Raw genomic sequence first — 15528 nt, 5'->3', positions numbered from 1 at the left:
GGGTAAAAGTGGCCCTTGATATATGAAGGCTGGTAAATTCTGGAATGCAGCCTGGTCTGCTCTTGGACTGCCTCATGGAAATGCAGGTCCCCGGTGCTGTTCACCCTTCCTTCCCCCTCCTGATTTCTCACATGCATCTGAAGAGCCATGTTGAAATCCAAAAAAATGGCAGTAACTGCCTGCAGAGGGGAAAGCTGGCAGCTGAGCAAGTACCCCTAAGGGAGAGAACAGGCAAACTCTGCCTTCGCCTCTGTGGAGCACCCCTGAAGGCACCAGCAGCTCTGTGCACCACAGGAGACATCGGCTCTCAAAACAAAGAAGGACTCAAACTCCCACCAAAGGGCCAATTAAAACTATCCATTTATTCTGGGCAAATCGCACACACTGTTCTTTCATTTGCTCTATCCTAGATCAGCCCTGGGGAGGAGCTTCTCCCCTGGATTAAAGATATCAAAGTTATGGCACAAAACACAAAGAAAACCAGGGAAGTATCCCTTACAGATAAAATACATTGGAAAATTTCAGTAACCCGGACTCCATGCAGTCCCCAGCTCTGCTTAGCACAAGCCAAAAGGTTCAGGCTGAACAAAACAGCACTGCTCACCGTGGCACAATTCCTCCAATTACGTGATCCAAAAAGAAACTGAACGCCTCTCTGCACCTCACGACCTCAGAACAATGATGCCCAGCTGACAACTAAAATAATTCTGAACAATGCCATCTGTACAGAACTGCTGCACTTTATTGACACAAAACTGTACCCAGCAGAACGTTTCCCTGCATACACAAGGCTGAAGAGCACTGATGAGCAGCCAGATCTAGGACACAGAAGGAGATGGGAAGCTAAAGACAGGTGGAGTTTGTTCTGCAGCACAGGTAGAGCATGGAATCGCTTTTCAACTCCTCTGGCCAACTTCTACTGGGAGATTTACATACAAGTCCTCAGTCAAGTCTTAAAAGAATTATCCAAAGTCCCCCGGGTAAAAACAATCTGCTTCAACAAAGAATAGAGTCCAGAGCTTCTCAGTGATTCTTTTTGGTTGAGCCGAAACCAGAGAAGCCCATCACAGCTGCCATTTCATCATCCTCTTCAAAAGTCAAATCTTCCTCTGCCCTCCTTTTCTTTTCTCTCTGCTTCTCCTTCTTGTAGGCTTTGGCCTTTTCCTCCTGCAGCAAGGAAGAGAACAGCAGAATAATCGGAACTTCCTGAGCTAGGTGAACTTTTAAGACACTGGGCACTGCACAGTTAACTCAAAATCCAAGTCCTACCAGCATAATCCAAATTGTATCCGAAGAAATAAAACAGCCAGCAGAAATCTTGGCCTGCAGCCTCCCAGGAGGTTTCCCACTGCCTACAGACCACCCACTTTCACCCCAGGAGAGAAGTCTCACACAGAGGATGCAGCCAAAGCAATGCACCATGAAATCATCAGCTCTCACTTCCAAGCAAATGGCAGAGGTTTCACCTGGAATCAACACTGAGAAGGTGAGAAGGGGCTGCATGTAAAGCAAAAGGCATTTCCATCACACAATGGCTGTGATGCTGAATGTCACTGCCTGTTGGCTGTCAGTGTGGCAGAGTGACAGCTGCTCACTGGAACAGAAGTTGAGCTCTAAGTGGCTTTGGGGGTTTTGGCATCAAAGAGCTTGCACTGCACTAATCAAAGTGCTTTGCTCTGTAAGGATCACAAGCCCTGGAATGGTGCCAGGCTGGTACTGGGCGACACACAAGTATGGCTCCAGCTCCCAACTTAGCGACTGATCCTGCCATTCCCATCACCATCCACTGCTCTGCAGCTATTGAAGACAGCCAGGCCCTGGAGAAAACTGCACCAAAAGCTGCTGCTGCTGATTTTTCTTTGTTGTCATGCATAGACTGGCAACAGCTTTTCTACCCACTGCATGCTCAGCACTGCTAAGGCATTGTCTCCTGCCTCCCCCAGACTGAGCAGGCTCAGCAGCACCAAGGCCTGCTTCAGGGCAGAGCATGGGGCTGCCAATCATTAGGACTTGCACACTGTGAAGCAAAGCTGGTAGCTTCAGCAGGGAGACTCAAACATGCAGCACGTCTGGTTTTTATGACTGCTGATGAAGGAGAGGCATGCAGAGAAGCTCCTTAACTGTCAGAAGTATGTCGCTGCAGTACTCTTAGTAGAAACTTTAAGTATCAAAAGTAAGTAGCCTCATGCATAAAGAAGAAAAAAGGATTTCCAGGGACCACAATAGAAATTATTTTTCAGAAAACAAGAAGCAAGTAAACAAAACCCCACTCAGAGCAGCAGATAAGAAGCCCACACCACCAAGTGCAAGATCTCTGCTAAACAGGATAAGGAACCAGTGCTGCTTTCCTCAGGGATTCTGCTTTGCCAGCTGTTGCCCACACTCACCTCCTCGCGGAGTTCCTTCATCCTCTCCTCAAAGTCATAGTCCTTCTGCTTCTCCTCCATCTTCTTCTTGTTCACCTCAAAGCGCTTCTTCACCTGGTCCAGCGTGGAGCGCTCCACCCTCATGGACATGCCCAGGTTTCTCTGGTCTGGAGGAACACAGCTAGCCATATTCAGCAACATTCTTACCCTTTAAAGGTCTGCACCCCTCCTTGCTCCCAGTTCAGCTATCTCAGCACAGCACCCCACCACCACCAAAGCACAGGGAGCAGCTTTGTCCTCATGTTCTCATACAACAGAGATCAGCATGACGCTGCCCAGATACCAAGGATTCCTCTCAACTCCATCTTTCCCTAAGGACACACCAGGTAACTCAGATTCAGCCTGAAGACTCTGACACAGCAGTGCCCTCTTCCCCTCCTCCCCTGAAAGGCATACACTTCCTGCCTTGAAGGTTCATCCAAATGAATGAACCTTCATTTGGTTCATGCTGCATGCATTGGGATTTTCTTATGTCAGAGATGAGGTGGGATTTAAGGGTATACCAGAACTCAGACAAGTCAGTGACTAGAGTGATCCTTGTATTACTCGTACGAAAGAGGAAGATGCAACCTTTTAAGGTTCCATATTAGGGAGCTCCTGACCATGTCAGCATTCTGATACTTCTGGAAGTTTTTATCTTGAACCAGGGAAATAAGGACAGGAGCATTGAATGACGGTTCAGAATAAAACTAGCAAGCTGGCTTCCTTTGGCTGTGACAGAAGCTAAGAAAGCAGCCTGCAGTAAGAGACCCTGAGTACATGGGATGTTTCTAGCTAAAGCAAAGCAATTTAATATTAAAACAGGCCTTTAATTCAGTGTCTTTTTAGTGCAGATTCCCACTCGTGAATGAACCCAATGGGAAAGAGTCACCCCCAGCTATGTCTCCAGCCCGCACTGCCTGGTGGATCCGAACAGCCTGTTGATGTTAGCAACCATGCACAGATCTGTCCCAGGATTGCAGCAGCACTAGAAAGCTCAAACTATGCACCAGGAACTAGCAAGAGTGCTGGTAGAACAAACAGATTTCAGTCACATTTCATTGCTGGATCCCACTGCTCCCAAATTTACTCACACTGTACCAAAGAGCTATGCCACTTTCCAAACAGAGCTCAAGCCTTCATCTCAGGACCTTACACAAAGACACACCAGGCTTCCAGATTCTCTCAAACAGACTTACTGTGGATCTTTCATTGTCAGACAAAGTGCTTCTCTGTCATCCTCCCATTCCCATAAAATACATGGCCTAAGTGCAATGGGTTTCCAGCCTCAAGCTACAGAAAATTCACCCTCAGTTCTTCTTTAAAGCCTCCCCATTTCTGAAAGGTTCCAGTACCAAGGAGCAGACTCCCACTAAAGAAAGGGAAGCTACGTATTTGTATGTACAAGAAGCAGGACAGGTCTGCATCACATACATCACCATCTTTTTGAAAAAGACTCATTTGGTGACTTACACAGAGAATCAAAATCATCTTTAGGAGCAGAACAGCATGCTAAGAGCGTGTCATTGTGTCCTTTTGCTCCTTTACTTTCTCCACTTTCCCCACTCCCTGAATGTGCCAAATAAAAGTAATACTGCCTCGTGGGTCAATTCAATGAAGTCTTTTGACTGCATTCCACACTGTCCTCTTATTCAAGTAAAACACAGCAGAGAAACAGGCAAGAAGAAAAGAGTACCCAGTTTTCTTTTGCTAAGTTAACTGCATGATCTCAACAACAGGGAAGAAGCATGAAACTGCGTGGCTTTTACCATATGTATATATATATGCACTCTGGAAAGCCTGTCTTTGTGTGATTGCATCTGGACAGCTGCACAGGACAGCAACACAAGTTGCATCACACAGCAACTTGGGGGTCATCCTTTCCCACTTCTGATTCTGCCATGCTTCAGTAAACCACATCTTCCACCCTTATAAATTCTGATTCCTACCCTGGAGCTCAGAGACCAGCTGGTCCTGAGCACTCATATTCTACGAAAAAGAAGCTTACAATCCAAAAATAGGCTAGTCAAAGAAATTTTTAGATTGGTGAAAGGTCCATACTTTTCACCAATCTAAGAATTTATTTAAGTTTCAATGCTATTTAAAAAAAAATCTCTCTCCATATTTTCAGAGGAGACAGCAGGATTTGCTGACCCTGAACTTCGTGCATGCAGACACTCCGAGTGGAAAAAATAATTCTATCTAACCAGACTCACTATTTCTTCTGGGTTTATTCCATGCAAACGGTCCATCGTGGAGAAGTTGTCATGAGATAAAGACAAAATCTCCACAGCTCTAAAGAGTAAACTCTGCCTACATCCCAATCACCAAAGCACATTTTCATCTATGAGTAAATGTTCAGCACTCATAAACTGGTGATGTAGGAAGGGGACAGCCTACAGACTTGCACTAGCACTCCAACAATGCATAATAATAGTCCTTACGTTTTTTGCCATTGATGTGATCCAAGAAGTTAATGGAGTCTTTCACCACGCAGTCACATACATTACAGTAATATCTAGCAAAAGACAGGGAGAAAAAAAAACAACATTAACTCCAAAGCATGAGACAAACCTCACTGTTTGAAATGATCTAAAATGCAAAATCTCCATGTTATTTGGACCTCCCAGTTCTAACTCAGACTGCTGCTCTGGGCTGAATTCAAACCAATCCAATGCCACAACACGCAAAGTCCTCGTTGGAGCAACTGAAACAAGCACAATCCCAGAAACTGCATCAACCAGCCTCAGATACCCTGAAAGATCAGGCCTTTGTTTAGGACACAACTCTATCCAGGCTGAGAAGGAAGTTACTTCAGGGAAAAGACATGCAAGGCCATACTCTAGACTGACAGAGCAACCTAAGCCAATGCTGCAGTTACCAGCCCTGATATTGACGCCACTCTAAGAGATGATATAAACCAAAAAGGGCTGAATCATAACTGATCATAAATGATAGCCATGGCTTCTTGCCCTTCCAGTTGCAAAGAACAAGGTGGAATGGTCTCTGCAACATCCCAGTGCTGAGCTGTCCTCCTCCACAGCACGACTGGCCACACAGCCCAGGATTCCCCTTGGACTCTCACTGCAGCCTGCTATAGACTCTCTTTCAGCTGCAAGGCAAGTCTTCCCACACCTATCACCTTGCAGAAGCAGCTTCCTGCTTTCCACCCATCTTAACAGCTTTGGCACAGCTGGCATTTCTATCCGTGGCTACTGTTCAGGGCTCTCCCTGGCACTACTGACTATTAGGCTACGTTAGTGAGGCACCAACAGGCATTCTCTTAAAATAGCACAAATTTAATGCATGCTCTTCAGCATCTGGATGGCTTAGGGTAAGCTAAGAACCCTTTCAGCCTTTGGCCAAACATGTCCCTACTTTTTGCAGGGGAGTAGGACAAGATAACCTTTAAAGGTCCCTTGCAACTGAAATGATTCCATGATTCTACGATCCACACAAACAGCAACTAGATGCCACTCCTAAGAACTGCTATCAGGATCTCTCTTTCTCCCCCTCCCTCTGCTGATCATGCCTCATTGCAGGCAGGTCTCCTGACTAACAAAACCCAAGCGAGGAGCAGAGATCTACCTCAGCTGTTTCTACAAGAGGGCAGAGCAACACTGATCTCAAGCCATAAGACTGGAAGTGGCTCAGCTTGCTGTGTCTCTTCCACACATTATCCTGAAGACACACCTTAGGTATAATGCAGTGCAGTACTATCTCACTAGGCTCAAACACAGGGGGAAAATACCCACCAGCACTCTGTAAGGGCTCACTGCTTTATCACAGACCCTAGCATTATCAACACAACTCAGATTCCAACAAAAAGGGCAGGACATACCCTCCCATCTCTGACTGAGGGGTAGTTTTGGTAATGACAATGGTTTTCCCCAGCTTCGATTCCAGGTCCACTTTGTAGTCTCGGTGCCGCAGAAGTTCCCTTTTGACGGGCTGAGCTGGTTTGCCTAAAACATAAGCAAAAGTCTCAGGCGTCTATCAAAAAAGGTCAAGCTTGCCCTGCTGGATTTCATGCTGCTCTTGACAAAGAGGAGTCTGCCAGAAACCCATGAACTATGCGATTTGTGCAGAAAGTGCACTTGAGTTTTTGTTGTTTGCTTGGTTTTTGAGGTCAGTAAAGGATACCACCTCATTAGGTAAGCTAAAATTAAGACTGTTAGAAGAAAGAGGCAGATCTGTGGAGTATCTCCAGCTCTGACTTGGGTCATACTCTTGAGATCTTCCTGTTTCCAGGCGCTGATTATTCCTCTCCCTCCACAAAGAATAGGCCAACAGAGACAGAGATTTTCAGTAATTATTTTTGTCAGGGAGAAAAAAAAAATGAGGGGCTAGCAAAGGAAAAAAGGATTGGAGCAAACCAGCCTTGAATTGCTTCTATTTCCCTTTGGGATTTCATTTCTAGCTGCTCTATCCCTCCCAAGAGGGTTTGGGTGACTCATTGCCAAAAGAGCACAGCTTGCCTGCAGTCAGTAACTACACTACTCACCATCCTTCTTTTCTCTCTCCTCCGTGAGCCGCTTCTCTGCAAGTTTCTCATATTCATCCTTGTCCCACTTTCGGCGGAAGTCCAAGTTCTTAGTCTGAGAAAGAAACAAAGTGCATTAACACTATCATACAGTCTGATTAGCAATAAGAGGAGACTGAGGAAAGACGTGGAATTGTTTGCCCTGTAAGGCCACTGCAGTGACTTAGGGGCACTACACTACATTCCCATGTCCTTTGTTTTTATATCCAGGGACTAACAGGATAACACTGAGCATGCCTATATCTACTTCTTCTAGAAGGATTTCTTAGAACTGAACAAAGTACTGAATTTATTTTAATAGTTCCCAAGATGATCATCAGCCCCTCCTTTTGAAAAACAGGCACAAACAGCACTGAAACTGTTAGACCCAAAACTGCACAGGCACCACCTGATGAACACAAAACAGTCATTAGCAGATTATATACACTTCTTCCGAAGATTAAATCTCAGTTACAAATACCAGACGAGGAAGACAGGAAGATGCAGAAGTACAAAAGAAGGATGCATCTCCCTGCTCTCAAAGATATCAGCAATACATTTACCTGTCATGGGAACCAAAGCACTGAGTTTTCTACTTAATCGTGGGAACTGGTTTGAGTTTTTAAATTGAGACATGCATGGGAGCAGAACAGAAAAATATCTGAAAACTCCAAAAGTCAAAGTGGGACATGGAAATATTAGGAAAAGTTACTATGAAACACAATGAGCTGCCCCACTCCATTAACTCCACACTTAAGTCAACCACGGAAGAGAAGTAACATCCTGAAGGCAGCCTGGCCCTCCATCAGCCCCTGGAAGCACTTTAAATTGGGAATGACAGGGTAAACTGTGTGAAGAGAGGCAGAATTCAGGTAAAGCTGGCACCAGATTAATAAGACGGCCAGGGTAAAAATCCCCCACACCCAAAAGAACAGACACCACTGCTGAGGGCAGAAGTGACTTGCCAAGAATGCTTTTTTCTATTTACACACCAACCTGGCACAGCACCTCCCCAGTGATTGCCCAGCAGGCAGCAAGGGCCACAGCCACCACACCTGGCAATGGTCAGAGCTTACAGCTCACACACTTCTCTACCCTCTTAAGAAGATAACTCCCATACAGCTAGATAGCTGCATTTCACTTGGAACAGCAGTGAGAGGCTCTCAGTTTCATATTAAAAAGAAAAAAGTATGGATGTATTTTAAAACACCTCCGGGAAAAGAGGACCCACACCCACCCACCACCTCTCTGCTCAGCCAAATCAAGAACCCAATCACAATCCAAAGAAAATAAATCCCATTTGAAGCTATAGCAGCAGCAGCAGTAGTCATTTAATGATTTCTCCTCTGGCAATCCTTCAAATGGAGTGAACAACTACTGATAAGAACGAAAGCACCTTAGGGAAGTGTAGAAAAATTCTCATTTATTCCCAGAGCTTCTAAAGCACTTTAAGCATGTCATAACAGGTTTTATTAACCACCCTGAGCAAAAGACAAGAAAATATCACAGAGTGCAAATTAATGTTTTGGGGTATTTTCCAGAACCTAGATTCTCCTACATAGCAGCACATTATCACAAATCATAGCCTCTCACAGCCCCGAGAGGAGACAACTGACTTGCTGCTCTACTCTCCTGTTGTAATAAAAGGGAAATTGCTGTTCGTGGATCTTTTACCATCTCCTCAGTGCCGGCGCAATGAAAGAAAGCAACCCAGCTGTGAGCTGGGCATCTCTGGCAAGATCTTGGATAGAAGTTATCCAAAGAACTTTTTTTCTTAATTGTTCTGATGGAGACAAGAATTGCTGCAACGCCAACCTGTTTTCCTAGCAGAGTATTTCCCAAGTAAGTAATGACTAAAAAACAAAACTGCCCCAAAGCCTTGCGTTCGCTGTGGATATTGGCACCAAATGACCGACCCAGTATTGGTGTCAAAGCCCAGGCAAGTGCACAGGAATCTCTGCCCCAGCTCGAAGTAACAGGGTCATAACCTCAAGCAGTTGAAAAAAAAAAAAACATCAGCTCCTCATTCCTCGGCAAGCATCCTGCTCCATCTGCTCTCCTAGCATTGCTTGCTTTCAGCAAGTGGCCTCAAACAAACAAAAGATTTACCAAGGAAGCAGAAGAACACAGCCTTGCAGTGCTGACCCATTGTGGGTATTAGAGGAAATGTTTGAACCAGCCTGGCTCTCCAGTCAGGTCACACCAGCACTATTTGCCTTAATCAGCCGATTCCCAACACCAAATCCTGCAGGTCCACAAAGGCAGCAAGACCTCACTGCCCCGCCACACCAAGCAAACAATCCCACAAAGCAATCACATCACACAGGAGCAAGGCAGAGAGGCAGCAGGCGGACACTCAGCACACAGCAGGACAGACCCTTATCCACCGCCCAGAGGGGCTGAGAAGCGGCAGGGCGGGACGGGACAGCGGGGAGGGGCTGCCTCCACAGCGCCGGGCAGGTCCGATCCTTCAGCTAAAAGAGGAGGGGTGCTCGCGAGGCAGGCCGGGCCCCGAGACGGGAAGACGGGGGTCGGTCTCACCCCTCCCTTCAACCTCTCGGGGTTCCCGAACGTCCCCCGGCCGCACACGGAGCAGCGGAGGCGAAGGGCCCCGCCGCGGCCCCTCCGAACGGCTCTGACCCGCGGCCCGCCCGCAGGCCCCGAGCCCGGCCCAGCTGCCCCGAGGCTCTGAGCCCCCCGCGCTTCCACAGCGGCCCGTCCCGCTGCGGCCCTGAACGCGACGTGCCCACGGCCTCTGGGAAGGAGGGAGCGCGGCCGGGCCGGCGGCACTTACCCCACTGCCCGACGCCATGTTGAGCTGCAGGCGACGAGGGAACGGGAACTGTCGCGCTGTGCGAATTCGTGTCGTAAAGCAAAACAGTCCGCCCAAACACCAACGAGTACTCAGCGCTTCGACCTAGAGCGGCGCGACGGGCAGCCACTTCCGGCCTCAGCCGCCTGCCATTGGCTGCCGGCCGGAGCGCCCCGCCCCCAGCGGTGCTCTGGCCTCGCCCTGCGGTGGGAACTCTATGGTCTCGGTTTGGCCATGCTGCGGGTGCTCTCTGTCGCCGCGGCCGCCGCGCCGCGGCTCCCCCGGCCCTGCGCGCCCCCTGGCCCGCTGCTGCTCGGGCTTCTCAGCCGGCAGGTGCGGGCGGCGGCGGGCTCAGCCGATGCTGAGCGTGGCTCGGTTCTGAAGACGCCCAAGGTAAGGGCGGCGCGGCACGGCGCTGTGCGGTGCGCTCGGGGCTGTCCCGGCGTTCAGCGGCCGCTCTTCGTCCTGCCCAGGGCACCCGCGACCACCACCCCGCGCAGATGGCGCTCCGAGAGCGGCTCTTCCGCACCGTGGTGACGTGCTTCAAACGGCACGGGGCGGCCGCCATCGACACCCCCGTGCTGGAGCTGCGGGTGAGGACCTGGAGCCGTGGCTCGGGGTGCGCTGGGAGATCCGCCGGGCTTCCCCAGTGGGAATGGGGTGCCCTTCTGTCCTGTGCGCTTCTTTCGGGGTACCTCGCCCCGTTCCTGTTCCCTGTCCTTTATACTAGGGGCTGGGGGTCTCCAGGAGGATGGGGAGGCCGTGCTGCTCTCACGGGCTTCGCAGACTGAAAAACAAACATCCTGCCTCAGTGACGGCTCACAGCTGAGCTTTGGGTTGGGGTCGCTGCTCAGAGGTCGCTGACTCCTCTGCTTGTTCTCTGTGCTGGGGACCACGGGCTTTGTGTCTCACTGTGCCTTGCTTCCTCTGACTGTCACCTCGTTTCTCTCTAGGAAATGCTGATGGAGAAGTATGGAGACAACTCAAAGCTCATCTACGAACTGCAGGATCAGGGAGGAGAGCTGCTGGCCCTGCGCTATGACCTGACCGTATCCTGCCTTTAGTGCACACAGAATATGTAGCTTTGGTGGCAGGAGCAGAGACAAACTGAGATTACTGCCTCCTCTGCCTAGTTTAAGGGCATTAGGTAGATCATCCGTGTCCTGACCTGTCTGCAGATCCCAACTTTTTCCCATCAGGGTGGCCAAAAGCTCTTTCCCACTAGCCACTGGCATCCTTTCCAGTCAGTCTGGTATCTGCAGCAAAATTACTCTTTCATCCCTAGTCTGTGCTCATCCAGTGCACTCCACACTGCTGATCATACTGCTTCCTTGGTACAGTACCCAGCTCTGTGCCCTCCTGTCCAGGCCATGCCACCTTTCCAGTCTTGTGGTAGTTCTGAGAAAGCAGCAGTGTTTGCTGCGCATAGAAAGCAGGCATCCATCCTGGGCCTTCTCCATCTCCACGACATGCCTAAAAAGCTCTTGTGCACTACATGTTGTATTTTCTTTGTGTCACACCTTAAGGAAGCAAAATGACCTGGTAGAACTCCATATTGGCAAGATGTTGATGTGCTGTGGTTGTGGAGGAAGTGCAGCTGTGCTACAGAAGCACAGCATTCTCGTGATAGTGGTACTCATCATCAACCAGGCTGTGCTTCAGGCGTTTGTACCGGCTCTGGATGTGAACCAAAGACGGGGAGATTGAGGTTTAGCTTTTTGCACCTCAGAGCATCTTCCTCGTTCCCACCCTTAACTCTTCACTCCCCCAGGTGCCCTTCGCTCGCTATTTGGCAATGAACAAAATCACCAACATCAAGCGGTACCACATCGCAAAGGTGTACAGACGGGACAACCCGGCCATGACCAGGGGCCGCTACAGGGAGTTCTACCAGTGCGTGAGTGTTGTGGCCTGTGCAAGGGGAGTGGGGAGAGTGCATAGGTGAACAGCTGAGAGCCAGGCTTCAGCAGCTGCCCAGCTGTGCCAGAGTCTCTGCCTTTTCTTGTGCCTCAGGATTTTGACATTGCTGGCCAGTTTGACCCTATGATTCCTGATGCTGAGTGTCTGAAGATAGTGCATGAGATCCTGAGCGAGCTGCAGATTGGGGATTTTCTCATTAAGGTAAGACCAGAGTCAAGTATTTTTTACACATCTGTGCCTTCACTTCCTGGCTCTAGTGTAATGTGGGATTGAGACACCAGTCAAAGGACACAAGCAGACTCCCAGCAGCTGTGCTTCTAGCACTTCTTGGACAAGGGCAGGAGGAAATTGCAGTGGAACATTTTCTTTGAGCTAAGCATGCTTCTCCAACCCCCAGGTTAACGACAGACGAATTTTGAATGGCGTGTTTGCCATCTGTGGCATCCCGGAGAGCAAACTTTTAACTATGTGCTCTACTCTGGACAAGCTGGACAAGGTAAGTGTTGTGCTCTTACAGCAGATCACTTCCAGTCTCGGGTTGGATGTCAGGTGCAGGGCACTATCATAAATAATTAAGCTATTAGTAATTGTAAAGGATACAAAGAGATTCTGGGCTGATAGCAGTGGCTAAAAGTAAGACCTGGCATTTTCAATGATCTTAGTTAACAATCTCTGTGAGATGCACAGAGATCATTAGTAAGGATTGCTCACTGACAATAATGTTACATTCCAGCATATGTTCTGGATACAGGGGCCTCTGGAGACTGTGGCTGATGTGAATGTTCTGCAGTGACAGATGCTCTTTATTTTCTTTGTAGATGCCATGGGAAGAAGTGAGGAGCGAGATGGTAGGAGAGAAGGGACTCTCACCTGAGGCTGCAGATCGCATCGGGGAGTACGTCCAGCTTCATGGTGAGCATGGTGGGATCCAGCCCTTGTCCTCCCTCCTGCTCTGTTGTGCTCCTCATGAGTGCAGCTGCTCTCCTCCATGCCAGGCAGGCCGGGACAGGTGTGTCCTGGGCAGGGATGGAGGAGCACAGAGCAGCAGACAGCAGCTGGGATCGTTGCAGGTGCTGCCACACTGTCTGACCTGAGGCACAACTTGTCCCTGCAGGTGGCATGGACCTGATTGAGCAGCTTCTCCAGGACCCAAAGCTGTCCCAGAACAAGCTGGCCAAGGAGGGGCTGGGGGACATGAAGCTGCTGTTTGAGTACCTGACGCTGTTTGGCATCATGGGGAAGGTGAGGAGGAGCAGAGGCAGGAGGGGGTGCTGCCCTGCTGGCTGGGCAGCCCTGGGTCCCTGACCATGGCTGTTGAAGGGGCTTCTCTTGTGTACTACAGATCTCCTTTGACCTGAGCCTGGCACGAGGCCTGGATTACTACACAGGTCTGATCATTGAGGCTGTCCTGCTGCAGCAGGAGAATGACCATGGAGAGGAGTCAGTCAGCGTTGGGAGCGTGGCTGGAGGTGGTCGCTATGATGGTCTGGTGGGAACATTTGATCCCAAGGGACGGAAGGTGCCATGTGTGGGGGTCAGCATTGGGATTGAGAGGATCTTCTCCATCCTTGAGCACAGAATGAAGGTAGGTGCTGCTGGCAGTGTTTTGTATGGGGGAGAGCTCTCAGAAGCAGTTATTTGTAACTTGAGCTCCACAGAGTTGAGGAGGGAAGGATTTTGGAGGCGAGGATGAGTCATCTCAAGCCTAAACATTCATGCAGAACACAGAGCCCATCAGGTTACAGTTGTGAGCAGCAGTTGGTAGCAATCACTAAAGAGGTTTCTGAGAAAGCCCCTCAGTTATTTTTAGGTCAAGTGTGATGAAATAAGTGAGCTGCTGCTACCAGGTGCGTTCAGCTGACACAGGCGCTTCCATGAACGTGTCTGTCCCCACAGGCTGCAGGGGAGAAAGTCCGAACAACTGAGACACAAGTGATGGTGGCTACACCTCAGAAACATTTACTCAGTGCAAGACTGAAGCTCATCTCTGAGCTCTGGGATGCAGGAATCAAGGTAAAATCAGGGTATGGGCTTGGTGCTGGAAGGAGCTGGGGAGGGAGAGCCTCAGTGAAGTTTTAGCAGAGCCTGACTCCACTGGCTGGTTGTGCAGCATCGGGGTCTGCATGAGATCCAGAGACTTCAGAGCACTAAAGGCAACTGCTGGTTGCAGGAGCATTGAGATTTCTGCGGAGTTGTAGTGCCTGCTGTTTTGTTCCAAGATCCACCAGAGCAAATTTGCACTGATGATTCCCCGCTGCTTCCTTCTAGGCAGAAATGATGTACAGAAAGGACCCTAAACTGCTAAAACAGCTGCAGTATTGTGAAGACATGGGCATCCCCCTTGTTGCCATTATCGGAGAGCAAGAGCTGAGGGATGGAGTTGTCAAGCTGCGAGATGTTGCAACAAGAGAGGAGGTGAGAATGTCTCTACAGCAAGTTTCAGAGGTGTTTCCAAAATCCAGCCACTCCCAAAAGGCTCTGGGTTTTCCTGGAATTCCACTGGAGAGCTGTATTGTGGATCATAGAATCATAGAATCGCCAAGGTTGGAAAAGACCTAAAAGATCATCCAGTCCAACCGTTCACCTATTACCAATAGCTCCCACTAAACCATGTCCCTCAACACCACATCCAGTCTTTCCTTGAACACCCCCAGGGTCGGTGACTCCACCACCTCCCTGGGCAGTCCATTCCAGTGCCTGACCACCCTTTCTGAAAAGTAATACTTCCTAATGTCCAGCTTGAATCTGCCCTGCTGTAGCTTGAAACCATTCCCTCTGGTCCTATCACTAATGACACGAGAGAAGAGGCCGACCCCCAGCTCACTATAGCCTCCCTTCAGGAAGTTATAGAGAGCAGTGAGGTTTCCCCTGAGCCTCCTCCAGGCTGAACATTCCCAGCTCCTTCATCCTTTCCTCATAAGGCCTGTGTTCCAGACCCCTCACCAGCTTTGTTGCCCTCCTCTGGACACGCTCCAGGGCCTCAATGTCTTTCTTGCAGTGAGGGGCCCAAAACTGGACACAGTACTCGAGGTGTGGCCTCACTAGTGCTTAGTATAGGGGAACAATCACCTCTCTGCTCCTCCTGGCAACAGGATGTTTCTGATGCACTGTTTCTGATCTGGCAGATCTTTCTGCTTTCTTTGTAGGTTGATATCCCAAGAGAAGAGCTTGCTGCTGAGATCAGAAGAAGACTGAAGCCCTAGGACTTTTTTGTCCAGAGCCGCACAACTGGAAACCCCACTGCCCATAGCCATTGCCTTCCTGCTGAGGTCTCCTCCGTACCCACTGTGCTTAGGACTGCGTGGTCTCGGGGCCATGGCAGCGGACAGTCCGCTCAGAAGGAGCAAGCAGGTTTTAAAAATCACATATAGTGCCATACCCCGGTTAACTGCTGCTGGCCAGGCCGAGCTTCTGCGGCCTGAAGCAGCACGATGTGAGGCTGAGCAGGGGGTCCGCGCTGGTGGACGAGGCGGCAGAGCGAGGTCAGGGAGACGCGGCCCAGCAGCTACAGCCAGTGAAAGCCGAGCCCCTGCATGGCTCGGGGCAGGGCTGGCTGCCATGGCAGCACTTCTGCCTCACGGAGGGGGCTGTGCTGCTGCTGGGAAACCGCAAGGCGGCGCTGCGAGGCTGTGAGGGCTGTGAGGGCCGGGCGGGGCTGCGGGCAGCCGAGCGCTGCTTACGGCGTCCGACGGCGTGGGGTCGGGTGAGACCTGGCCCTCAGCGCCGGGAGCGCGGGGGCTGCAGCGCTCCTACACGGGGCAGGCGAGCGGGCGGCGCTGGAACCGCTTCGTACTGTTGTTACAAAATAAAACAGAAAGAAAGAAAGAAAAGGCTCCGTCTGCTGGGCGGGCTGCAGCCCGGCACTGCGC

General features: G+C 50.0%; 2 protein-coding genes across 3 annotated transcripts; one reads left to right on the top strand and one right to left on the bottom strand.

Annotated features, from left to right (window-relative positions):
- Window positions 1–342: 342 nt before the first annotated feature.
- Window positions 343–9872, bottom strand: ZMAT2 (zinc finger matrin-type 2). Its single transcript, XM_031607074.2, has 6 exons — window positions 9722–9872; window positions 6910–7003; window positions 6247–6370; window positions 4850–4923; window positions 2388–2533; window positions 343–1167 (listed from the first exon to the last, which is right to left on the bottom strand). The coding sequence occupies exons 1-6, from the start codon at window positions 9737–9739 to the stop codon at window positions 1024–1026; spliced, it is 600 nt and encodes a 199-aa protein (XP_031462934.1). The 5' UTR covers window positions 9740–9872; the 3' UTR covers window positions 343–1023.
- Window positions 9873–9945: 73 nt separating this feature from the next.
- LOC116237720 (histidine--tRNA ligase, cytoplasmic-like) lies at window positions 9946–15490 on the top strand. Of its 2 annotated transcripts, XM_031607073.2 has the most exons (12): window positions 9946–10132; window positions 10213–10332; window positions 10693–10788; window positions 11511–11636; window positions 11753–11860; window positions 12057–12155; window positions 12478–12571; window positions 12774–12901; window positions 13002–13244; window positions 13556–13672; window positions 13928–14074; window positions 14806–15490. In XM_031607073.2, exons 1-12 carry the CDS (start codon window positions 9974–9976, stop codon window positions 14860–14862), a joined length of 1494 nt encoding a protein of 497 aa, XP_031462933.2. In that variant the 5' UTR covers window positions 9946–9973; the 3' UTR covers window positions 14863–15490. The 2 variants fall into 2 exon arrangements, with proteins under 2 accessions (XP_031462933.2, XP_090007124.1); XM_090150998.1 differs by lacking the exon at window positions 10213–10332.
- Window positions 15491–15528: the final 38 nt, after the last annotated feature.

The sequence above is a fragment of the Phasianus colchicus genome, chromosome 15 (assembly GCF_987193195.1).
Source record: "Phasianus colchicus chromosome 15, bPhaCol1.hap1.1, whole genome shotgun sequence".
NCBI lineage: Eukaryota > Metazoa > Chordata > Aves > Galliformes > Phasianidae > Phasianus > Phasianus colchicus.
This window is presented reverse-complemented; position numbering and strand designations above follow the sequence as displayed.